Consider the following 26,462-nt stretch of genomic DNA (forward strand, 5'->3'; position numbering starts at 1 on the left):
TATCCTGTGTTTCCACCTCAGCCCTCCTCAGTCTGTAGCTGCAGCAGATTGTGTGTAAATCCTCCTGCAGTCAGTCTGCCGTCTTCTGCCTGCTCCTGACACCACTCAGGTTTCACCCGGAGGAATTAATCAACACACTCAGTTAATAATTCAGCAGCGATGGCCGTGCTTGTTGCAGAAATCCCTTCTGTCTTTCACAGCCTTCATTTCGCACCCTCACCGACACCTCGGCTCTGTGTGTAATTAGGCCGCTGACAGTGACTCAGAGCCGGTGTAGAGTTGCGGAGCAGGGCCGGAGCTGAGCGGAGGAGGCTGCAGAGAGAGAGAGAGAGGGGCCCCTGACAGGCAGCAGCAGCAAGACCTCCCCCCCCCACCCACACCTGAGACGTCTGATGGAGGATGAAGAACAGCCTGAAACACGTGTGTTTCTCTTAACGACTGACACTTCACCAGCATGATGCCTGCTTCCAGCCCGGTTCTCCAGCTTCATGTGAACATCTCCACCACATCAGCAGGATAAAACTGAGAGGAACATATTGTGTCTTTATCTGGAGGAGCTGCCTGCTTTAGGTTTGACTGAGGAGACAGACAATGTGGTCCACACCAGCTGCTTCCATGGTGTGCATCCTGTTAGGTGAGTTCACAACAGAAACTCAGATACTCAGTTTAACATATGGCCAATAATTAAATGAAGATACAGATTTCCACATCAGTTGATATCAATAATTAGGATAAATGTCACTTTATCATATCTTTTAGGGTTTTTGCTCTTGAGTGAAGGTTATGGTTTCGATCTTTTCTTTATGAGGTGGATCAATTATGTGTCATACATGTGCTTGTACGATGCATAAGTGAAATATTGATGCAGATTATATTGCAATAATTATTGATACGGTTTTGTTGCCCTAATTTATCCTGGATTAAAATCGCCCAGGCATGCATTGTCCAATAAAAACAAAATATTGAATAAAAACCTTTGACAAAATGTTATTATTATTTGTAGTAGTAGTATTATCATTAATATTATTATTATTATTATCAGTAGTAGTAGTAGTATTATCATTATTATTATTATTATTATTATTATGAATAGTAGTAGTATTATAGTATAACCTGTGATATAAATGCAGATAACTACGTACAAGAGGAAGCATAATTGTTCTTTATAAAGTAAAGATAAAGATTAAGATGCAAATAATTCAATTCAGATAACTTATCTGTTAGAACTTAATTCGAATAAAAGTATCATACACATACAACATTCAAAAAAACAATGAAAAGTGGTTAACACATCTAGATCCTTGAGATGTTGTATGTTTTGTGAACATCACAGTATCAAAGAGTAGATAAACTTGTATCTGTGGAGCAACAGAAATAAAAGTTTCCTGTTTTCTACAGGGATCATGTGTGATGTCCAGCAAGTGTCCTCACTGCAGCCCAGAGTTGTACAAAGACAGAGCGAGCAGACTCCAGAGGAGGTCACCAGATTAGAGGAAGACATCCAGAGAGTCATCAATCAGATCCACTCTTTGTCCAGTGACAATGATCGTACGCGCAGCTTCACTGCAGGAGACGAGAGTTTCTCTTTAGACGCATATTACAGTGTGCTGAGTAACCTGTACGCTGTCTTCCAACCTCTGCTGAGAGACAGGTTCACAGACGACCTTCCCAGAATCTTAGTCTGCATCATGTCAGGGAGGCAGGACTGCGGCCTGGAGGCAGAGCTGACGAAGACGGTGACTCTGGAGCTGGGCAGGCCCCTGCTGGCGTTTGTGTCGTCTCTAAGGTCGCAGACATGCTCTCCCCTGAGCGGAGACACAGAGTCGTCCAGCTTCTCCAGGGCCTACCGCAGGATGGGGGAGTCGGTGGCGACCGTTTTCACTGGTTTTCAGCAAACCTTAATAAACATACTGTCAAGTGTACCCCTCTCTGGGAATTTCATGGGTGCGGTGAGCGACCTCGTGGACACAGCCGTGACAAATGTCCTCAAGTTAATGGCAACGTTGCTCCAAGAACCAATGGACTACATCAACATAGCTTTACAGTTTGGAATCAGAGTTCCATCTTTAGACAGAGACGAGACCTGTCAGCAAGGTAAAACCTTTTCTTATAAAAGCATTTGAATAGTGAGATCTACTTTGTACTGTACTTTATCATTCACAGTTTATTACAAATTCTTTCTGCTGAATAAATTGTTTGCCCACTTGTTTTGCAGGAGATCTCAAGCAGCTCATCATGTGGTAAGTTATTCTTTAAATTCAAATAAGCCCTTTTTCCTTAACCAAGCTCCACTTTGGAACTTTTGACCACAATCAATACTGTGGAGCAATGATTTTAAGACTGGGTCTCACCCTTTTTTTGTTGTGCAAGAAGATAAGGTCAAATCTTCCTGTTGAATCATTGAATCAACAATTGAGAAACATGTTGGAAAAAAGAGTTACAGGCAAGTGGACACAAAGACTTGTGAGAAAGACTGTGGATACTTCTGTCTCTGCCTGTAGTTTGTGTGTTACCGTGATGTTTCGAGGGTTATTCTCCACCAGGCTTCTAACTTTATCTTTGATTTCGGGAAAGTGTCAGTAATTCTGGGAATATAAAATTCCTTCTTATCTGTGGTACTTCACGTAGGTTTCATATGGCTTTCAGCATGGTCTGAAAATTATCTTAAAAGTTTAATCTTTATTGAGAAAATGTTTATAGAAAAAAACTTGCAAAGTCCACAGGATAACTTGAATTTTCCCTCCTTATCTCAGCCCGTGTAGCTCCCACTAAATCTGTGTGTCACTGTGTGTAATCTGTCGTCTTTGTTCAGGGGGATAAACCACAACGTGAGTTGGTCCTTCGGTAACTCCATCGTTGACATCTTCCTGGAAATCTTCTTTACCCCACAGCAGCCTCTGTGCAAATATCCAGGGCCTGAGTGCCCTCCCAGCATCCTCTTCCAGCGCAGTGTCTCAGAGGCGGCAGGTGATGGCCACGACATCCTTCTCAATTGCGATAACCGCAACCTGGCGCGGCTCAACGACACGCTGTGCGCTGAAATCCTCGCAGGGTCGAAGGCTGGATCCTCTACATCAGTGCTCACCTTTTGCCAGGCGCTGAACTCCCTCAGCATTGACCAGATGCAGCAGGTGTGGAGCAAAATGTGCTATGTCATCCGAGAACTGTCGTCCCCACTCGTCAGCAGGTCATCCGACTGCAGTGTTGTGCGGCCTTCCCCTGCCACCACCACTCTTACGGTCCCTCAGACTGCACCTCATCGAGTAGCCAGAGAAGCCAGCAACCTCAGACAGCTCGCCTGTAACTACGACAACTGGTCAGAGAACGAGGTGGTGGACGCCGTCCTCGTGACTCTGTGCAGCGACAACGAACGCGAGGAGTTTGTGAGGCAGGTGTGCAACAACGCTTCGCTGATGGGGAAGCTGCTGCTGGACAAGATGAACAGCTGGCTGTATGCGTACTGTGCCAACTCCACTGCAGACCCAGAGTACCTGCTGAGTCACTTCTGCGTCTATGGGAAGTGGTTCGACCAGCCCCCAGTGGGCCCCCACCAATTGGAGTTCTGCATGAACCTCGACGGCCCCACACTGTCCAAACACATCTGCCAGCACACCGGATTCTTCATGATGTTATTCTCCCAACCAGAAAACTTCCAGTTCATGCCCAACTGCTCACTGTCGCCCGCTGTACCACCGTTCCCTGACCCAGATTCATTGATTTCAGATTCTTGTCGTTACTCCGAATGGCTTGATGTGGCACAAATTCCCATCGATGTCTTGATAGAGTGTATCCGCCTTGATCAGAATGGTTTCACTAAAGAGGTTTGCGCAAACAAGACTTTTCTCAACAGTCTGCTGCTTAATAAGGAAAACGACTGGCTGGAGAGTCACTGTGGAGCCTCTCTTAGTTTTCAACCCACTGAGCTGAGCCCGTCCCCGAACATCGCAGACTGGTGTGACTACAACACGTGGGGCGAACGGCAGGTGGACGAGTCGGTGGTCGGCCTCTGTTGGAACAATGATCAGCTGGCTTTTCAGAAGAACATTTGCTGCAGTGCGTCAGTGTTGGAGAAGCTGTTAGAAAACCCTTACAACAAATGGCTGGAATCTGTGTGCACGGACATAGAGGACATAATGTCCCCACAGGTGGGTGTGTGACCTCAGTGACGTGGCTCTGTGTCGTCCAATCAACTCGTTTGCACAAAAGGAAATGACAAAAGTTGAATTTCATAAACACTGATAATAAAGTAGAGGCAAAAGTAATTAGACAAAATTATTAATTTATTCTGTATCCATAAAAAGGAAACCCTGATGAAAATGTGACAAAATAATGTTTGAGTCACACGTTGAGTCTAATGTTTTCGATGACGTGCAGCGAGGTGTTCTGCACTTCTTCCAGTGACAGATGAAGAAGTCATTGAATCAGCAGTGATCAACCAAACAGAAGAAAGTAGAAAACAGCTGAAAGGTGTTACACATGTACTCATCAGTGTGTGCTCACACCTATCGTCCAGCAGCGGTAGAGAAAGTACTCAAACATTTTTTAGGGAATAATAAACAGATAAAAAAGTACTCAAGTAAAAGGAAAAGTTCATTGACTTTTCTACTTGAATTAAAACAAGTCAGTATTTGCTTTAAACTATGCTTAAAGTATTAAAAGTAAAAGTACTGGATGAGAGTAGCCTATTCCCTAATGAAACAAGAGATGAAAAAACTACTTATGTCTAGTAATGAAGTAAATGTACTTTGTACCATCCTATGAGTGAGTACAAGGAAACCAAACTGGATACACTGCTTGTACTATGTGTCTGCATTCACATGCGAGGTGTGTATATATATATATATATATATATATATACACAGTAGAAATGTAAGTATTATCACTAGTTACAGTAAACATGTTGAAATGTTAGATATTTTTGAGAGAGGTCAATAGGTTTGTATTCTGAATTTCTATTCTAAATAATCTGTACTTTAGGTGTGCAAGTACTCAGAGTGGACATATCCCATCATGGTGGACATGACCGAGCTCGCTCTCTGCTCCGAGCTCGACCCGCTCAACTTCACCTCCAAAGTCTGCGCCAACCAAACCATCCTCCAGAACCTGCTGACCAATCAGGACAACACCTGGTTAATACAGCACTGTGCCAACCGCACAAATCCAGGGGTTTCTCCTGGTGGGGATGGAGATGAAGGAGATGACCTGACTGGATTCAACCCTGCGGCGCAGTGCCAGTACTCCAGCTGGAGCGTGGCTCTTCCAGATGTGTCACTGCTAACTCTCTGCTGGGAACACGACCAGACAAATTTTGTCTCCTCTGTCTGTCCAAGCTCTGTTCTTCTCCTCTTGCTGTCCCAGGAGCCGTCCAGTATGTGGGTGAGCAGCATGTGCTCCACCTACACCAACTACACCACCGCCCCCCCCAACGTCAGCACCACTGCACAACCTGATTTGTGCCTGGCCAGAAAACTGGTGAGGCAGTTCAACTGGAACTGCTCTGCTGACTTCACCTCCGCCTGTCTGCCTGGGGCCAGTCAGAGTATGGCTCTGCAGATGATGTTTCGCTGCTGGGTGGAGAGTCTGAAGCCCAGGGTGGAGGATCTGCTGACTCCACCTGTGGCTGCAGTGCTGGAGAAGGCAGTCAGCACTACTGTGGTGTTCCTGTTGGCCCTGGAAGAAGTGCAGAACACCTCGCTGCACGTCATCGAAAACATTAGACTCAACGTGTTGGAGTCTGTGGGGCACTATCTGGAGAGGGAAAAAGACTTTGGAAAAAAGAGAGTCGTGCTGCAGTGCTTCGGGGTAACTACTGTCACTACTGGATGTGCAGTTGAAATGAAGTTGCTATCCGTGATCAAAGAAGTATTCACAGTCTTATGCAACAGTAGCAATACTGACATATTCTTACTCATGGCTCAGAACATTTTTACAAATACAAATGTGTAGAAATACTCTGTAAGTATTAACATCAAAAAGTCTGATACTATAACTATCAAAACTATACATATATATACTGAAATGAGCCATTCTGCATAATGAGTAACATTACTTTTGATTTAAAAAATTTTTTAGAATCACATATCACTGGTCATCTTAACGACATCAAATACTCCTGATTCAATACAACACAAAAGCCTCAAACTTGTAATTAAGCACAGTACTTGGTGGTTATACTATCAAATCACTGTCCTATTATTACAATCTCTGAGTAGCAGGTTTAATGTTTTAGTTGGTAAAAGTGGAGGATTTTATGTATTTTCTATATTATTTTACTTCTCCTCTGAGAACAAACAGGAATCTATTGATCAATGGAAACTAATGAAGAATAATTCGGCTTTTGTCTCTGACACTGACTCTGGAGGTTAATCAGAGAAAGATTCTCCTTCATCTTTTATTCATTCAGGCTCAATCTGTTTCTGCGTCGGACAATTCATTGACTTCATAGTTCATCTAATTATTCATCTATATCAGTTACCATTAGTGTCACAGTATAGCAGCTGACCTTCCGTGTAAAGGCGGCCTACAGCTGGTGTACTTTTACACTCCTGTCATCGATATTGACATGATGAATCTCGTCTTTTGGGTGGAGTCAACACTGTCTCACACTTGATTTAACCATTGCAGTAATCTGTGTGTGTCTGTGTGTGTGTGCGTGTGGGCGTGTGTGCGTGTGTGCATGTGTGTGTGCAGACAGTGCTAACCAGCTTGATGCAGACAGCAAGAGATATGACCGCAGAAGATTTCTTTTTCATAAAGGTAACTAGAAGTGACTAGTACTGCCCACATGCACTAACCACTGCAGTTGTCAACATACATGCTTTCCAGGTTTATATGAGGTCACTGTGACCTTCGACCATTGACCTCCAAAATCTAAGCAGTACGTCCTTGAGTCAAACTGAATGTTTCTTTCAAGAAATTCCCACAAGATATTCTTGAGATATCGTGTTTACAAGAATATGGGCAACACGAAAACAAACAAAAAACCATTGGCCCCTGGCTGTCACTGGCACGGAAGCTTAAAAATGATGATTTCCTAAAAATGCAAATATAAAGTTAAAAAAAGTATATGTCTTTGTTTTTTCATGTTTACTTGGACTAATGCCTTTATGTGTTAATGGTTCCAGGAGTACTTCAGGGTACCACTGAGCAGCCTGAGGTCAGTGCTCAGTGCGACTAACATCACCACAGTCAGACTGATCCTTCAGTACTACAGCAGAAACAAGGAGACGCTGCAGGTGAAGAAACACATCATTAAACATCCAGACCTACACGCTCTCCACTTTCAGCCGTCTCTTCTGGAGTTCTGTGTTTCATGCTCTCTCTCTGTTCAGCCAGTTGATTCCACAGTTTTCCATTCTCGCCTACACAAAATACTTGCTTCTGTTTTCCAGCTGCCTGATCAGTACCTGCCCAGCATGATGTCAGTGCTGCTCCACAGCCATGTGAAGAGAGATGTGAGTCTCTTCCCTGAGCTGGCTCCGCTGCTGGCCTCAGCCAGTCCTGCTGACATCCAAGCTCTGCCCTCACTGCAGAACGACGTCATTGTGTAAGTGATGATGTCTCTTATATGATCCAATATCATAGACTGTGTATGAGGATGGACGACATGACCACGCCCAGAAGTGAAGTTAAAATGTCTCAATCGCCCCCTGGAGGCTGGCTGCAGCACATGTCATGATCCTAGCCACCTCCATGATAGTGCATGGGACATGAACCAAACTAAAAAGTCAAAATAAAGGTCAAATACATTTCTCTTTAAGTTTTAGTTTTAATTAGCCATGTGATGCTCTAAGAATGAGATGAGACGTCGTGATCAACAGCTGAGACTGACTCATGACTGGTCGTCGTATCCTACACAGCAACATGTCTGTGTCAAACCTTGTGTTAACATCTCTGTAACCCAGTTCCTCTGTGTTACATCTTGAGTACAGTCTGCAGTGAACAGCCTGATTTGTTTTGGTGCTCAATCATGCAGTATCACTTTCCGACATTCATAAGGCTTCCATCTGGCCACAGGTGCGGTGTCAGGCTTCTGTGAGAGGAGATGTGTCATTTCACCCCAAGATGCCAGGAACATGCATTATAGATTGCAAGGAAACTAGTGCACTTAGATTTCAGTGTAGAAAGAGCTCCTTGTGTGTGTGTGTGTGTGTGTGTGTGTGTGTGTGTGTGTGTGTGTGTGTGTGTGTGTGTGTGTGTGTGTGTGTGTGTGTGTGTGTGTGTGTGTGTGTGTGTGTGTGTGTGTGTGTGTGTGTGTGTGTGGGTAGGTAGGTAGGTAGGTATCTGATCTTGTTTCAACAAGGATGAGCCTTTAAACTTAGAACAAATAGTAAGAAAATCTGCATTTCAGCTTGAATCTGAGACTGTGAGTAACTACAGCTGTATATAACCCCACCTATAGATCTGTTTGATTATTACTACCAGCTTATGACAGCTCGATAACAAACCTAATATTCATTTAAACATCATTTTGTCTGCAGATACTATCAAATAGTAATCACAAAAATGTTTGATTTACATTTGATTTACCCAAATAAATCCAGAAAGTGAGATGTACATAATAATCTAGGATTATGAGAAAAAAAAGTTATAAAGTTATAAAAAAGCTCAAATCTATGTACCAGCGGTATAGTTTTATTGCTTTGGATGATTGGTGTAGGACATGAGATGTAAGATTTGATTTGTATCTGACTTACAGTAGTAAATGTTTTGTTTTTCAGGCCTCTCACCATGTTTAAATTACTTGAATTCAGTATTTTAGTGGCTACATATAGTACTGTCGTAAATGTTCCATACAACTGATCCAAAACAACAGTTTCAGTAAATAACATGAGTGAAAACAATGTTTTTGTTTCTAGGAAGGAGGCCATCAACAGAAACTTGGGTCACATGACTCAGGACCAGCGGGAAGCATTTGGCCTGTGGTACAGCAAAGATATGCCCCCGTCCAAAATCACCAAAGGTCATCAGTCAATCATTAGGGATACTGGAAACCTGATCGCCTATCTGCCCTTCCGCAACTTCCAACACCTCTCATCTGCTCAGGTAACAGAACCTCTGAGCTCTGACACCCGGCCGCGAAACCCGAGAAACCTGGACAGAGTTCGATTAGCCCCGGGGCACGGCCGAGCTCCACGCCACAGACCGGTCAAAAGAAAGACGTACAACCTCTTCTTTCTCTGTCACCACCAACATGTGTCATCATTAGCTTGTGTTCAATAAGTAAAGATGAGGACACATGACCAGAAAATAGATGGTCTCTGACCTTTCACTCAAAGGAATTAAAAAAAGGGTTATTGGTATTTTTGGAAATACTTTAATTGAATCGCTAACAAAGAGTATAACGAGAAGATCGATAACACACTCATGTCTGTCCAGTGAATATGAAGCTACATAGAATTAACTTAGCTTAACTAATCCAGCAAAACAAGTCATTCTTTACATGTTTGCATTAATTTGATGAACAAACTATGAATTAGCTTTAGTGAGTTCATAGGATTGCAGCTTAAATCGTTCCATTTGACCCATGACAAATAAATGAAGATGTTGAACCATTCATTTAAATGAGTTTTGTCAGGTTTTCTCATAGTAAGGTCACTTAGTCTGTTTCCTTGTCATTGTTACTGTATATAGATTCTTTAAAACGTTGAGACAAACGTGTGTGTGTGATGTTTATCCTCAGCTGGTGGACGGGCTGGATGTGTTGCAGAAAAACAACCTCACTGCTCTGAAGCAGAAGTTCATCGCTCAGAGCCTCGTCAGCACCTACAGAAACCTGACAGCTCAGGATTTCATCAGGTTCACAATAAATACTCTTTCTATCCACATAAAATGTTTATCAGACATTAGATCAGAAGAATATCAACACTTCAATGTTTAGTTTAGTGTGTAGAGTAATTTTGACCTTTGTTACCACTCATTGTTTGCCTGCAGGTCAGTAACACAGTGGATCGCTATTGATATACATGTAATATTCAGTATTTGTGTTAACAAAACTCTTGACCTCTTGTTATTATGGGAATCTTAAACAAGATTACCCAGCTGAAATCTTACAAACAAACCGTCTCATGGCCAGTAGTGTTAAATGTTTTAATGTTAAAATTAAAAATGAAATCAAACATTTTAAGGGTAAATAACCATAAGGAAAATTATAACACACAGAAATAACAGTCAGAAATAAAGTCTTATTTTTAAAAATGAAAACAAATACACCTTTAAATGACAGAACCAGCTGAAACATAGCAATATGATAATATATAACTATATAAACTATTGTAATGATAACACAACTTTGTCTTTTGCTTTTGCAGACCAAATAATTAAATGTCATAAGGATACACAGCCATTTCTAAGTGCAATACACTGTCAGAATCATAAGGCGATACCTCTACAGACATGCTGTGCAGAATGAAAGATTAACATTTTGTGTTTTAAATAATGTCGATATCACTTCCTGAGAGGAGACGTCTGCTCCCGTGTGTGATGTTGAAACGGTTTGTGTGTTTTAGGCTGGGTAAACTGTCATGCCTGGCAGAACCAGAAGACCTGCTGTTGTACAGAGGCACTGAGGCCTTCAGTGTCATCCAGCACTTTGTCATGAACTGCACTCGTGAGGGACTCAGTCTACCCAACCATCTGGTACCAACAGCTCACACGTGCTTGCTGTGCTGTTTTTAATATTCATGCTTCAGTTGCAATTGAGCTGTATTGATGATATTCAGTATTATAATATTACACATATATTCTGTCTCTGTGCAGATTTCCAGTTTGTTGCTGAGCAGCACAGAATTCAATGTCCCCTCCTCGCTCAGCGCAGATCGACTGGCAGAGGTCGCCCACCTTACGCCCTTGTTGGGTGTGACTTTCCTGCAGGCTCTCACTCCACCACAGCTGCTCGCTGTCCTCCCTGCCCTCAGCTCTGCTTCATTCAGCCCTGCACAGGTAGAGGGGCGTGTTATGTAGAGTGAAAGATCATCTATAGACTCTTTTGAACAAAGTGAACATCAGGTATCAGAGAGTGGGGGTTTCCTCAGTCCCTTTCACTACACAGACCTTTATTTGTTAAAGACGGGTCTTCTAGCAGCTGGTGGAGCTCGTAGCTCCGGAGGAGCAGCTGACAGGCAGTGGGTCCTCAGCACAGGGACCCCTGAGGTGAGGTGGCTCATGAGCAAAGACCTGATCTCTACTGCGCCATCAGCATTCATCCGAACCGGAGCTTTTTCCTCCTCAGCCTCACAGCTGTCGTCTTGCTTTTGTATTTTATAAGAAATCTCAAGAGGATTATTTTCTTCAATATAGTTTGACAGCTCCATCATGACAAAGATATTCAAGCCCAAAAAACGTTATTTTATATTCCATTCAATGAAGTAATGGTAAAGATAGCATCACTTAATAGAAACATGATACAGAGCTGGTATATGACATACCAGGAAATTGTTAAAATCATCTTTCAAATCATAATTTGTTTTTATCCCTCTGTGCCGGCAGTGGTCAAAAACCATTATGTTTTCAGGTTGTCCGTCCTTCAGTTGCTGTCTTTCTGTTTGTTTTTCAGGCTTCAGTAATTGTAGACAAACTGACCTCGAGTACCACAGTGAGTTCTTTTGTAAACACCTTCACAACATGAATTTGTTCACTCTGCATTGGTTAAAGCCACGACTCTTACTCTGTTCTCCTCTCTGCCCAGATGACCGCTCCTGGTCGGCTGCAGGAGCTCGGCTCCCTCATCGTGGGAATGAAGACAGAGACCTTGTTGACCCTCACCTCCAACATGCTGCTGTCATCACTGCCCGCCATGGCCCAGCAAACACCAGACCTCAGCCCGACTGTGGCCAATTTAATCTCCACCAAACTATGGGTACAGGACTTAATTTACTAAAGAAAGTTTGATGATGTTAGTTAAAGAAAAAAACAAAAAACATCACTGAGTTGAGTTGAATAGAATCTTGGAAACATTATAATGTTATTAAGAATCAAATATCTTGTCACTGTTGTAAATTCACTTATTTATTCTTTTATTTCAACTTGGTTTAATTCAAGTAAAACAACAAAACTTTTCATTTAGTCTCGGTAGAATTTCTATTTAATTGTGAAGTTTTAATTCAAGGACTTAAAAAGTTGTGATCTATTGTTATCGTATGTGTTCTCATGCCTCTTTTCTAACCAGGGTTTTCCAGAGGTTGTCAGCTGGTTGGATGATGTGGAGCCTTTGTTCTATTGCACGCCTCTGCTCAGCGTCCTGCCCAGGACTCATCTGCTTGTGAACAACATCGCCAATATAACCACGAAACCCTTTAACACTCAGCAGGTAACACATCACAATAACATGGAAATGCCATGGTATTTTTTTCTGTATTGCTTTATGCCTCATGAAAAAAATTAAAGGTTCATAAGCTAAAAAAGTAGAAATACATTTGGAAACATGATGAATGCAGAAATATTTGTGTGTTAGATTTAGCTATTGACCTCAGGAATCAGGAAGTCCACACTTACATTTTGCGTGTTTACAAAAAATAAAAAGCTCATATATACAGATTAATACATAAACTCAATACGTACAAATATTTTATAGACATTTCATTTATATATATTTAAATATCTCTGGTGCACAAACATTTTCACAGTGTTTGAACAGACGAAAGCCTCCAACCTTGACTTTTACTGTGTGTTATGATCTCTTCGTACTTCCTCTGCCTGTCATGAGTAAGTGTTTATGACAGTGTCTTGATTAGCAGCTTAATTATTCAGTGGAGAAGCAAAAGCAAAGGCGTCATCAGCACTGACACTATGAATGGAGCTGACTGTGAAAACAAACAACACAGTCAAAAACTGTTCTAATATCAGATTGCGCTTGGCTCACAAAATGCACAAAATGTCATGTTACAACAGTTACGTAACACAACATGTGTCTATTATCTCCTCCAGGCTAAAGCTATTTTCAGAGAGGCACTTGATACTAAACCAAACCTAATCCACCAACATTTTCTGTAAGTAAATTCATTCCTGTGATTAATGGGCTAATTTCTTAATATTTTCTTTTCCCAGTCTCTTTTAAATGTGTTGCTGGTTTGTATTAAATGTGAGCAGGAGTCTGGGAACGCTGGGTCAAGGTGTGAGCTGTAAAGTCTTAAAGGAACTTTTTCAGGCCGACTCTTCACCTTCTGCGGTGATAAGAATCCTGCTCTTCCTCAGGCAGCAGCCTGGTCCTCTGCATACCTCACTGGTGAGCTCACTATAAATCATATGACTTCATTCTAGTTTTTTTCCTTTTAGAGACGTGGTCAAAAGTGTTGTTTTTCAACACTTTATGGAAACAGTGCTCTGTTCCTCCCGAAAGATGTTGACATTGACTTTCTTGCGTAGACACATATATCTATATGTATGTATATCTATGTCTATATCTATATCTCATTCAAGATTCAACATTGTTTATTGTCATATACATATATATATATATATATATATATACCATATCTTTATCTATGTCTGTATCTATATCTGTTTTGTGTCATTGTTTTTCTGGACAGAAAAAGTGTGTGATCGACGAGCTGTATCAGCTGGAGTTCTTCTCTGAGCTGCTCAAACATCTCGGAGCTGAGATTGCCCTGTCCATGCCGTGAGTCACAAGTTTGCATGAATCATTTCAGTGGAAGTGTTTTCACATAACATGTTAAATGATCATCAAAATGATTGCAGGGGAAACGTCAACTCGTTATCAGTCGATAAGAATAATATGTCACACTGAAAGGTCCCCACATGTCATTTCATGTCAGGAAAGGTATGAGAGGCTCTTCTGCACTTGTTTGATGATATTAAGAAAGAAAGGTTTTGTTGAGTGGTACGGTCCACTCTGTTAGCCCAGAATAAAATCAGGCAAGAAAGTTTGTCAACAATTTGATCAGATCCTCCTCCTACTGTAAGATATATATATATATATAATAGATAGAAGGCCTGTTCTCTCTATTTGGAAACGGTTCTTTATGTCTGTATGTACGTGATGTTGTGTTTGCTACTTAAAGGACTTATTTAGAAAGTCATTGTCCAGAGATAAGACAGTTTAACAGATAACAGCAGTTTTTATTGACTATATTATGTCTTTATCATTTAGTTCCTGTGTGTTTGTGTGGTTACTTGCAGCATGAGCACCATCAACAAATTTTCTACAGCTGAGATGGACGCTCTGAGGCAGATGGTTATTCAGGACCCTCATCACTTTCTCTTGCTGCAGAGAAAAAAACAGCAACTGCTGGTGGACAAGATGGGGCAGAGGATGGTCAGCACACTGTGTTCACTCCTATATTAAAAAAACTAAGAGGCAAAGAAACCACAGGAAGATTTGAGGTTTGAAAACAGGAAGATTTATAAATGTGATTTGTTTCACCACAGAGCATGTACACAGGAGTGTTCACTGAGGAGGAGTTTCGTTCACTGGGTATCATGGCACCGTTTGTGGTGGATGAGGTTTTCATTCATGTGGACCGCAGCTTCTTTATCGACAATCTGGATTACCTCCTGGGACTCTGCTACAGCACGAGCAAGATGGACCTGGTGGCTCGGATCCTGAAAGAACCTGATGTCTTTGGGTAACGTCATCATCCAGAACTTACAAACAAATGTATCATACAGCAGAGGTTTCATATGACAAAAAGCTCTTTATATACCAGTTTGTCACACTGCAGGAAACTGACGAAAGATGATGAAGCGTTCTGTTGTTTCCTCTCAGCCCCGTGAAGAACTGGAACCAGGCAACTCTCAGTCAGGTGGACCGGTTCCTCTTCTTCCTGCCTGAGAGCAGTCTGCAGGACATCTCCATGGTGAGTTGACTGATGGATTTTATGTCATAAATACTCCTGAGACCAGACAGTTTGATCCTCGGGTTGAGAATTCAAAACTCACTCCTGTAAAAGATTTGTTTGTTGTCCTGAAATCTATAGAGACACGTTGGTATTGTGACTTGATTCCATGGCAGGAGAGGCCAATGAAGGAATTCCTCATATGTCACATCTCCAGTAGGTGCCGGCATCAGTGTCTCTACATGTTTGTGTGTTGTTGTCTGTGTTCCCTCAGGCGTTGATGACTCTGGGACATATAGAGAAGCTGTTCATGATGCAGCGTCGGTGGGAAGACGGGCCTGTGGGAAGTCGTTGTTTAAACAAGAAAGAGAGGACGGACTTTTTTCTCAAGCAGCAGTTTGTTCTTCAGTTTTTCCTGGGTTTCCTCAAAATAAATCCTCTGTCACGTGAGCATCACATTTGATTCCTTAACTCTATGATTACTACAAAAATGTGTAAAGTTTATAGAATTAAAATATAAAATGGAACATCTTTAATTTGCCCGTAGAAGTTGTTGATCTGATGTAATGATTACTCACATGTCAGCAGCCTCCTCTGATCAGATATTTGTGTCTGTTACCAGCGACTCCGATGGTTCCTACCTGTGAGATTCTGCACTCCATCACTCCGGCTGCCTGGACCTCCAGCAGCCTGACGAGCATGTCTTCATCTGCCTTCACCAACTGTCTGGAGCTGATGGGTCACGACCCGTTCCTCGAATCCTACAAACACAACCAGCTGCTCCAAAAGGTCAAACAGGTGAGAGTCATTTTTTTGTCTTCTCAGATGTGTTTCGTTCACCAGTGTCCCCTCCTGTGTCCAGGACGTAACACTGTGTGTCTGCTCTGTCTTTGCTATGTCCCTCTGGAATAACACGCGTGTGCATGTAGATGTACGGCCCCGTCTCGTCCTTCTCCCAGCCTCTGATCTCTCAGCTGGGTGGACTAGCATTAAAGCTGACAGTAGACGAGCTGAGCAGCCTTCGATTGACTGAGCGGAGGAGCATCGCTGCTCTGGGTGCTGTCAGTGACTGGAGCAACAGACAGGTACCTGCTTTAACATATTATATAAACTCACTATACTGCTCCTATTAACGACAGCTCATATTATGTAAACTAAGTAAAGACCAAAATCTTACTTTTTATTTTATTATGTTTAATATGATCCTGTGTACTTTCCAAGGACTCTGTGCAAAACTTATATTATTCCATGACCACCACATATATTGGTAGACAAACATCATAGCTGTTTGTATACATTGATGCACCTATAAATGTCTATAGGCTTATAGTGGCTTAGTGAGAACCACAAAAATTATTTTCAAACTTATTTATTACATTCTCATACTTTAAATTTGAATCTACCTTCTTGTTATTTCATTGCACAGCACTTTGGTCAACTCTTGTTGTTTTTAAATGTGCTTTAGAAATAAACTTGATTTGATTTGAATCATAGACTGCATGAAAACATCATTTTGGCCAAACTGAACCTGTGGTAATAGTCTGGGTCATGACTCTTTTCTTCCTCCCAGCTGGCTGCTCTCTTTACCACCGTGTTGAACTCCACCAAACAGACTCCCAGTCAGCTGGACTCCAGCACACTGGTGGCCATGGGACACATCGTGTGTGGAGCTAAAGACACAGATATCAAATCTTTCAATGCTGTTGAGTTCAGGTGAGGAAATAAAAACAACACACTTGAGAAGATGCTTCTTTTTTTTGAAGTTTGAATTCACTCTCTCCTCGTGCTTTGTCTCTCCCTGCTGGCTGCAGTAAAGCAGTGCTCTTTCTGGGTCAGTTGACGCTCTCCTGCTCAGAGGAGCAGCTCGATGCTCTGGTCAGGCTGCTCACACACAGTCTTGCTTTTGGACCCATTAGTTCGTGGGGGACTGATGTCTTCATTGAGATCGGGGTTCTGGCAGGTTTGGTTCCGTCACTTTCTTTTCCTCATGAAGAGAGGGGAGCTCACAACCTGAAATTCAAATCATCTCATTTTTATTATGAGTTCATCTCTTGATGTTGAATCCTGGTGTTTTAGACTCAGATGACCTTTGCACTTCTACTCTCTTTAAAATATTTTCCACTTCTTGCAGCTGGTCTCCCAGACTTTGCCATGTCAGCTTTGGTGAAAGAGCAAATTGAAGGAATTACGCCCTTGGCTATCTCAATGATATCGACTCTACGGTTCAGCGTAAGTCAACATTTAGTGAAACAACTTTTGGATTCAGGAAGGCTTCAGCTTTTTATTGATTTTGCTTTTCTATCATCCAAATCCTGATCAATGTTCACAATGGTTCAATAATCATCTTAATAATCCTACATCACACAGAATGAAATTTAATATGTAGTAAAGCAGGCTGAAGAAAGAAAGTACTATGGAAAACCATTTAGGAAAACATGACTAAGACTTATTTATTATCACATAACTTTTTCAGTACATTCCACAAGTATTATTTCTAAGGAAGTGATAAATTAAATTAACATGACATGGACCGTGCAGCAGAGAGCACTGCCACCAAAAGCTTTTTTTAGTCTTTTCTTGTGCTCTCTCTCACATAAAACAATGTGATGAATGTGGCAATAGAGTTCGTTAACACATGAGTAAAGGTACATGTTTTCTTTCTTTCACCTACTTCTATTGTGGGATGAAAATTAGAATATTAAGTAGTACCTTAATAGTACTGCTAATATATCCAATTCTGTGTCAACAGCTGATGCAGTAATGTGTTGATCCTAAAATACTAAGCACCGACAGAATCTGGACACGAAGAGCTCTTAAATAATCTATAATTTGTCATGGGTGTGTGACAATTCATTGTGGAACAGAAACTAAACTAGTGCTTGTGTGGCTGGGACGAAAGTTTGAGTTGCCCTAAAACTCACCAACAAAATGAGGACATTACTTGGAATAATCTTTATATGTTGCACATAATCTTAATATCATTTTCTCTCAACTTCTGTGTTTCAGTAATCACTGGTCTTTGTGGCAGTAAAATAAATGAAATCCATGTTTTTTTAGAGACGATAGAGACTATGTGTCTGCCTGTCTGTTTTGTCATTTCCTCAAGGTTGCTTTAAACCACATCCAGATGAGCGTGTTCTCCTACGAGCAGGCAGCTGCAGTGACACCAGAGCAGTTCTCCGCTCTGTCAGACGTTCAGCGGACGGCTCTCGCCATGGCGCTGACTCCCTGGGAGAACAGGCCCGTGGACTTCAGAGGTAAAACACCAAAACATTTGAAACTTTGAAATTGACTGGTCACGATCAGAGACTCAATATATAAAAAAGTAAAGTTTTGAACAAAGTTGTGTCCCAATTCTATACTAATACTATACATGGCAACAAAGTTGTTTTAGTTAATTTACAAGACATAAAGTAGTTCATATTTGCTCCAAAGTGAAATTATACAAGATGTACTGTGGCAGATACTGAGCTGAGCAAAGAAAATCCAAAAATGTTTTATCTAAAGATGTAATAATTTATATTTTGTTTTCATGTCTGAGATGATCCTGGAGCTGTCTCACCAACATCTGCAATTTGATTTATTTTTGCTCAGCTGTAAGTAGCTCATGTATTTTCTTTTTGTATCAGCAGCATACTAAAACATTTAATCAGACATCTCTTGGCATATATATGTTAAAATGTATATAAATGTTTCTTTTTATCACAGTAGTGAGATAATCTTTCTGAAAATTGGCCCTTTATTCTCATCATACCAGATCAAAGCCAGATGTTTTGCCAATACCACACACAGAACATCAGAGTTTATTCTGTGAGTGTAAACACAGTTCATACACAGTAGTAGTAGTAGTAGTACAGTAAGTAGTGTAGAACTGGGACATAGTGCAAAACTGTTTTAAATAATGTATCTCACAATAACATATCTCTCTGAGAGACCGAGTTTAAGTTTAGACATTTATTTGTAGCACTTCTTGAGTAACGGACAACACTCCTCTTGAGAGTAATTAGGAAATTCGAAATTGCACCTTATTTTATAAAAAAAATATACAAATGGTTCATTTAATTTGAGTATTATTCTATTTATCGTGTGATTTGAAAGAAACATTTATACCGGAATGTCTTTTCGATGCTGTGCATTGCTTATTATTAACTGAACTCAAAGTGCAGTCGAATAAATGTATTTCGATGTGTTTTTTGTGATAATTCAAAAAGACACATAATCCACAGAGCTCATATTTTGCACAGCCCTACAATTGTATTGGTTTCACTGTGTTGCTGTAGGGAAGTCACTGGGGCTGGCGCTGAGCCACAGTCCTCTGTGTCTCGTACTGGGACTGCTGATACTGCTGATCGTCCTGCCCTGCCCTGATCTGCCCGGGCGCATGACCCCGCTCACCCCTGCTGGATCAGGAGACACCTCTTCACCCACATAACCAATACAATCTCACTGATCTGTGCAAACTGTTCCTCCAAGATAATAAGCAGCACTTAAGGATGTTTAAATATAAAGTGTTCAGTGATACTGTTTTTTTTTTTGCAGTTGTCACTTTGAATTATCAACATTGATTCAGAGAACTAAGAGAAAAAATAAACATGTTCAGTGTATAAACAACATATCCACCAACACCCATAGAATTATTGTCTTTTCACTTTTCATTTCCTTTATTTAAATGTTATTAACCTGTATGAACTCCTGGTGCATCTTTCTCAGGGATGTGACGTCCTACCATGGTAAGACATGGTCAAGTTAATATACAGTTATTTATTAACAGTTCAAAGTTGTGTTGCAAACCTACAGAGTTCTATATTTTTGTGAAGGATGTAATATTTTTATCAGAGCGTTAATCTTTCCCACATTTATATTTTGATCAAGTGATAACATGTTCATATTGCTCAGTGAGACCCACTTGTGTTAATACTTCAGTGTATTTTGCTGTGAGTTTTGTATTGTTGTGCACACTCTGTGGTGTGATTAATATAGATGTAAATTATTAAAGTGAACCACTCTGCCTCTGATCGACTCTGTCTTCAGCACTCATACACACTCAGTGTCTAAGTTATCGTTTCACAATGCTCATTAATATCTCACAATGATTTATATGTGGCGGTCTACAGCAGGTAAACATACCAGCTCTAAAAAAACACTAGTGTGGACTCCTTTCAAACCACATAAACAAACTCTACTAAACTTTGATATGTAACTTTGACATATGTTGTGAACATTATGAGATATACATTTCATGCAGGTCAGATTTTTTACTTTTTAAGTCAATATTATAAGATAGTAAAACCTTATAATTGTGAGATTATGTGTAAGATTGTGGTGAAAATGATGAGTCGGTATCAGAACCAGGACATTTGTGTAACAGTACATACTGGAGGACTTTGACCTCTAAAATCCTGATTGTTTATTCCTAACTGAACTCACTGTGTGTGTTTAATACTGCACATTTAGAAACTCAAGAGTTGTGTAATTGGTCTCAGATTCATTCTACTGCATGCCATCAACCCCAGACATTCCTCCAGGGTCGTAAAGAACTATACTCAGTGACAAGGAGAACAGTGAGTCCTGCACCAGCTGGTGAGGCTCCCACACAACCCTGGTCTCCACGTCATGGACACACTGTTGTAAACAGAAAGGGTGCTCACACCAAATACTGATATGACTTTTAATTAATTGAAAAATAACAACTATTCAAGTCATTATTTTAACATACGGCGGTACACATTTGGACTCGTAATACTGATTGCATCACCACAGGAATGATTACTTAGATTATTGAAATATTCAGTACTTTTGTTTTTGCACTTTCCTTTCACCACTCCTGTTAACTATTTTATATGTCCTTTTTATAATGATGCTATCGGGAGAAGGTTCCGAGTCCCCTGTTTTAAAACATCTTTTATCAAGAAAGAATAGGACTTAACTGAGCTGGCACGCATCACTTTATATTTAGCATTCTATATTTAGCTTTAATTACCATAGGTTTCACTAAATTAAACATTTTATTCTATACAGTATTTTGTATTTTTCAGAAATTTTACTTCGTGTTATATATCGTGTGCTTTTTATGTATTGCATTACTTTGTGTTTCATACACCAGTGAAACATATATTTCCATTATGGCCTAAATTATTATTCAATTTCAACGTTTTTCAAAACTTTATTGCACATATATATATATATATATCCATGCATCCATGCATCCATCCATCCAGACATACAGTTAAGTTTTGAATCTTGAATAATGATACAGGACATTTTAAATATATCTTGTGAAATTCAAAGTCAAACACTGACCTCCTCCCTGTTGATGAATAAATGGTAGAAACATGGTGTGGCCTGATCAGATGTGGTGATGTGGAGAAGCTGTGCTGGCTGCTCGGGCTCGTGTTACTTGCAGGAGTCCGGGGCACAGAGGACATTAGATAAACCCACTGTGACGTCCAGGACGTGGGAGCTGTTCCTGAACGTGGCCAGCGGGCTGCAGCACTGACTCCACCGACAGTCTGTCAAACACAACCAACACAGCCGACATGGCGGACTGGGGTGAGAAACTAAGTTGGGGAGGAGAGCGGTCTGTACATCGGCCGCTGTCACTCCGTCTCCTCCGGTTTTTAGCCGCTTGACACCGCGCTGTTGTCGAAGTCTGTCGGTAGATGTGGATCGTTCTAACCCATCTCATGTTGTCGTTTCTACAGACGCTGACAGCTTCGAGGCGGAGGAGCCGATTCAAAAGGCGGCAGCGCTGGACAAATGGGAAGGCGAAGACGAAGAAGAAGATGTTAAGGTGAGCTAACGTGGCGGACACACACACGGTCCGAGCTGGGGGGGGGGTCGGACACAGGTGACCCGTCAGAGAGCGGTTAGCCGGCCCGGTGGGTCTGGAGCTAACGGCGGGTTCAAGCTCTGCCGCCCCGGCTCTGGTGCCATGCTTCACCGCGGTCTATGGCTGCCTGTCAACCCCCGAGCCTGTATTAGCTTCGCGCTAACTAGCTATGGGCTAACTCATGTGGCTCCAGCCTGTACTCACTCCAGCTAAGCTAACAGGGGCTACCACTCGGTTTTAAACGCTCATATCGTATCTATATCACGACGTGTGTTTATCTAACAGTAACATGGTTTGGTTTTTAAATGATTTAGAAACCTTGATACGGGTTGTTTTTTATTCTGAAGCTAACACCCGGTGATGTAGCTCCTTGGTCAGCCGGGCTAAATGTGGATAAACTAGCTTAAAGCTAACCTCCTCCCGGGCCACTGAGCTAGCAAACTCGCTAGCTTCCCCCGGCAGCTTGCGCGTTAAATTAGCTCCAACATCGACGGCAGCGTCTTTAACTTTATTGGTTTGGAGTATTTGGTGAATGTTACTGGTAATTTTCCAGTTACGTATAGTGAGCTGGATTATGTGATTATATGAGATCAGCATTTTCGCCCTGTCCCGCAGCTTTAGTTCCGTTTACCATGAGGGGGCTTTAGCTTGCTAACCAACTTTAGCCGCAATCATGAAATCCTCATCTGAGTTTGATGACTCAACCGATCCAAGAACGAGGCCTGGAAGTTTCCCCCTTTTACATCACGAGTGTGGCGGGAGACAGCTGCTCGGCTGGCGGGGAAGTTACAGGTTGTTTAGAGCTGAATGTGGACACGGTCACTGTCCAGAAACCTCCGAGAACGGACCCCGGGAAAGTGCTGGTAGAGGCCTCTTCAATTGTTCAGGGTTCAGTCACATATGGAAGCAGAAATAAAGAAAGTGATGATTTCATGTCCTCCGTGCAACAGCTGGCTTTTATTCAGCTGGCAGGATGTGAAGCTTGTGGCAAACCAGCAGCGAACACAGACAATTGTTCGAATGAAATGAGTTTGTAACCCTCAAGTAGATAATGTGGAGTTATTGCTGTAATTATAACATGTTCCAAAATACAATAGCTTTCTTGTGCTAGCTCACTGAGTTACATGTCTGTGTTGTAGAGTTGAGTGAGTTTTAACATTCAGTGTGTGAAGTATTCAGTATTTCAGATGGTGGTGAAAGGCTTTTTAATTATCAAATTATATGATTTGATTCAAACGATTAAAGGTAATTATGTGGATTTTGTTGCAGCAGTGCACCGCTCACCACTTGGCAGATCTTGAACTGCAAGTTTAAACTTGGTTTTTCGATCAGTTCCCATCACTAGCAGTGCTTTCTTACAGCAGTATCAATTAGGGTCAGTTATATACATTTTAAATCGTCCTCCTCATCACAATATGGAAGGTTTACGTTAAGCCACTTATTAAATAATCCAAAAGCAATTAGTCATTTTACCATTTCAGGATTTCTCTAAATCTCTCAAACAAAAATAATCACAGCTGTAGAGATTCAGTGATCTGAACAGAAATGTGTGCAACATCAAAATATTATCTGAGATCATCTTCAATGTGGTTATTTAATTATCACCTAATCTAAAAGTATTTATGTAATGAAAATGTCATATTGCAGCTTTAGTTATCCAAATGATTGTTATATAAACTTGCTACGCATTAATGCCTGTGAAGACTCATTATAAATGATAAGTATGCCACCTCCTTTTATTCATAGGACAACTGGGATGATGAGGAGGAAGAGGAGAAAAATGGAGAGGTGAAAAAATTGGGTATGTATTCAATTTCAACCTGTTAAGACCTTATTTATTATATTATATTTATCATTGAAATCTAAATTACATGCCTTCATCAAATTTACCTAAGTGTATTTCTATTTTCATTTTCAGAGACGAAAGTTTCTGATAAGAAAAAGTTGAGTGAGAAAATTAAGGAGAAAGAAAATCGGTTAAAGAAAAAACTACAGGAGCAGAAAGAGAAAGAGCAGCAGAATGCAGTAAGGACCAATTAATTCACAGTTTTCTGTACAATACATTTAAAAAAAAAATGTCCCCTCGCTTTTAATTTTGACTTTGTGGCATTTGTCATTACAGGAAGCAGAGCTTACTTCTGAAGAGCAACTCGAAGAGAAGTTAAGAGTGAAGAAATTACAGGAAGCTGCAGACTTGGAGCTAGCAAAAGATGCTTTTGGTAAGACAGAATCACTGCTCAGGAAAAAACAAAAATTATAAGCAGTCCTCCACAATGTTTAAACCATAATGATGGTTATAACTTAACAAAGTTGTGATTTGAAAATTGATTTTTACTGATACAAAATAATTACTTAATGTTAAGTATACTCTGTAAGTATAAGTTTTATAATTAAAGTATTTACTGTATGAAATGCTCAGTGTTCTGAAAAACAACAATCATCTTTAAGTGTTGTTTAAGTCGAAAGACATGTTTTTGGCATAAATCAAGTGTGTGAAAAGTACAGCAGTTTTCAGACATGACCAACTGGCTAAAGATTTTACCTGTTGTTCCTTTCACACATGCACAACACACTGGGAGGTTTTCTGCACAGACACGTTCGCAACAGCATCACTTCCTCCGTTATTATTATTATTATTCAGGTGAGGGGTGGAGCAGCCGGGTACAGCAGGCAGAGGCAGGAAGTGACGTATTAACTGTGCTGCGGCGATCACGTGATCATGTTTACAGCACCCCGACACCACCGTCAGCTCTTTTCACCACAAACTCCTGACATCTACGTCGACGCCATTTGATTTCTTTTGTTGCATCTGTTTTGCGTTAGAAGCATCATCAACATTTGCTTCGCAGGTCCAGTTGGAAAAGCAGGGAGTTGCGTCTGTGATTCTGTTCCCTCTAAAGAAATACGGAACTGTCTTTTAATGTTTTATTTTTTTGTGCAGGTATCAGCAGCAGCACTCCGAACAGTGTCACTGGGATCGATGCCATGTGTCCATCTTCCAAAGAAGACTTCACAGAGTTTGAAAAATTGTTGAAAGAAAAAATATCCCAGTTTGAAAAATCTGTGCATTATTCAAGTTTCTTGGATTCATTGTTTCGGGAACTCTGTATTTCATGTAAGCACAGCGCCTCATCACTTTTATTGAAAATTGCTGAAAATTGACACGATTTCAGTCAAAGCAGGTAATTATTTTTCCTCTCCTTCTTGCAGTGGAAGTAGATGACATGAAGAAAATCAGTAATTCCCTGTCAGCTCTACTTAGTGAAAAACAGAAACAAGAAAAAGTAAGATGATGCATACTTTTTTTTTAAAACTCTTTTCTCACATGTTTAGATCTGTATCATATTCAGTAGGGGGTGCTGTTCACCTTGCAATTTCACTTCTTGTATGCTCATCCATGTGGTTTATGTACTGAATCTAAATTAACAGTGATATACAGTATTTATTAATTCAAGTGAAACATGTAAGTTTAGTGGCTGAATGCACTTGAATAATTTAGTTCTTTGCATTGTTCAACCAGCAAATCAAACTAGAAAGGCTTTTTGTTGCAAATATGTAATCATACATCATTTATATCTTTTTAAAAGTGACTGTTATTTGCCTCTACAGCAAAACAAAGGAAAGAAGAAGAAGAAGGGGGTCGTAGCCGGAGGCGGTTTGAAAGCACAGCTGAGAGACGACCTTGACTATGCATCGTTTGATGGTGGCTACGCCCAAGACTACGAGGACTTCATGTGACACTGGCTCCATCACTACTGCCCTTTCCTTCACCCAACCCTCAGAAACGCAGCTGTTCCTTCTCATGCTGTCCAGTGCCATCCTGGAAAATCTGAACTATGTGTTGCCCCATTCATTTTGCTTCAATGACCAGAGGGACTATACCAGGGAGCACCCAGTCTCACCAACTCTTTATGTTCATACATACGGATTTGCCTTTTCTCTGTCTCATTCAGCCTCAACTTACACACTCATAATAATTTAGTATCTGTTGGGTGACCCAGCTTAAACAATGAAGAATACATTGTAACTGCTGTTGTCTGAGTTTTGCAGGGCTCATTTTTTTATTGAATGTTGCCCCTGTTAAAATGGCAGATACAGTATTGCAGTTGTAGGTGTACTGACATAGAAACACAAGGTTCTATGCAAATTCCTCAACCAGAATGTCATGTATATATTATAGGTCTCACTTACCTGTGGATGGGTCTCTTACAGGAAAGTATATAGTATCTATAACTTTGGTTGCCAAATGCAGAACAATTATTCAGTACTTTATCATCTTTATCTCCGGAAAGGTTGCATTGTGGGTGATAATGAGACCGATGCAACATGTAAGTAGTAGTTGTAATTTTACAGAGAGCACGTGACATTCATTGTAAGATAAAAGGGATAAATAAGTATAATAAATGTGACTTTAAAACTTCACAGCCATTCTCTTGATACATCTCTGGAATATCCTTGAAAATTCGGCGCAAAGAGTGCTTAGAGGTATTTTTCGTTCATGACAAAAGCAATTTACTAATTTGATTTATACTAATGCAGAAAAAGTATAGATCAGGCAAGTGGATTAACTTGCTACAACTGGTCTCCTAATCATTGCTTCTGCAGGCTTGTATCAAGTGTGATGAGGAGCGGGGGCTTATGGGCTTCACCCCACCATGTCTTCATATGGGCTACAGTTAGTTGAAAGGGGCATATTTCTCCTGTTCTTTTCTAACAGTTGACCAGTTTCATTGTTACATGGACAATTGGATGATGATAATGACAATGATAATATGGCAAATACAGCATCTGCAGTGTTTTATAAGCATCTAATTTAATAAACCACTGGTCAAAAGGACAAG

The 26,462-nt window shown here is 40.8% G+C and overlaps 2 protein-coding genes and 1 long non-coding RNA gene across 5 annotated transcripts; 2 read left to right on the forward strand and 1 right to left on the reverse strand.

Annotated features, from left to right (window-relative positions):
• Window positions 1-59: 59 nt before the first annotated feature.
• On the forward strand, window positions 60-19,804 carry strc1 (stereocilin 1). The gene is made up of 29 exons (XM_069524824.1): window positions 60-634; window positions 1,399-2,094; window positions 2,216-2,240; window positions 2,813-4,145; window positions 4,978-5,802; window positions 6,691-6,756; window positions 7,125-7,235; window positions 7,392-7,546; window positions 8,859-9,045; window positions 9,683-9,798; window positions 10,509-10,638; window positions 10,759-10,941; window positions 11,555-11,593; window positions 11,687-11,857; window positions 12,167-12,307; window positions 12,925-12,986; window positions 13,087-13,222; window positions 13,527-13,615; window positions 14,137-14,272; window positions 14,386-14,582; window positions 14,723-14,813; window positions 15,067-15,238; window positions 15,415-15,590; window positions 15,722-15,877; window positions 16,363-16,505; window positions 16,604-16,752; window positions 16,924-17,021; window positions 17,899-18,049; window positions 19,073-19,804. The coding sequence occupies exons 1-29, from the start codon at window positions 592-594 to the stop codon at window positions 19,222-19,224; spliced, it is 6,129 nt and encodes a 2,042-aa protein (XP_069380925.1). The 5' UTR covers window positions 60-591; the 3' UTR covers window positions 19,225-19,804.
• LOC138407692 (uncharacterized) lies at window positions 14,342-21,226 on the reverse strand. Of its 2 annotated transcripts, XR_011241024.1 has the most exons (3): window positions 21,093-21,226; window positions 15,434-16,802; window positions 14,342-15,130 (listed from the first exon to the last, which is right to left on the reverse strand). It is a non-coding gene; the product is annotated as an uncharacterized lncRNA (long non-coding RNA). The 2 variants fall into 2 exon arrangements; XR_011241023.1 differs by having other exon boundaries at window positions 14,342-16,802.
• eif3jb (eukaryotic translation initiation factor 3, subunit Jb) lies at window positions 21,110-26,461 on the forward strand. 2 transcript variants are annotated; one of them, XM_020080051.2, is made up of 8 exons: window positions 21,110-21,341; window positions 21,494-21,582; window positions 23,368-23,422; window positions 23,540-23,646; window positions 23,744-23,840; window positions 24,563-24,736; window positions 24,832-24,905; window positions 25,231-26,461. In XM_020080051.2, the coding sequence occupies exons 1-8, from the start codon at window positions 21,329-21,331 to the stop codon at window positions 25,357-25,359; spliced, it is 738 nt and encodes a 245-aa protein (XP_019935610.1). In that variant the 5' UTR covers window positions 21,110-21,328; the 3' UTR covers window positions 25,360-26,461. The 2 variants fall into 2 exon arrangements, with proteins under 2 accessions (XP_019935610.1, XP_069380932.1); XM_069524831.1 differs by lacking the exon at window positions 21,110-21,341 and having other exon boundaries at window positions 21,577-22,484.
• Window position 26,462: the final 1 nt, after the last annotated feature.

This window comes from Paralichthys olivaceus, chromosome 1 (assembly GCF_024713975.1).
Source record: "Paralichthys olivaceus isolate ysfri-2021 chromosome 1, ASM2471397v2, whole genome shotgun sequence".
Lineage (NCBI taxonomy): Eukaryota > Metazoa > Chordata > Actinopteri > Pleuronectiformes > Paralichthyidae > Paralichthys > Paralichthys olivaceus.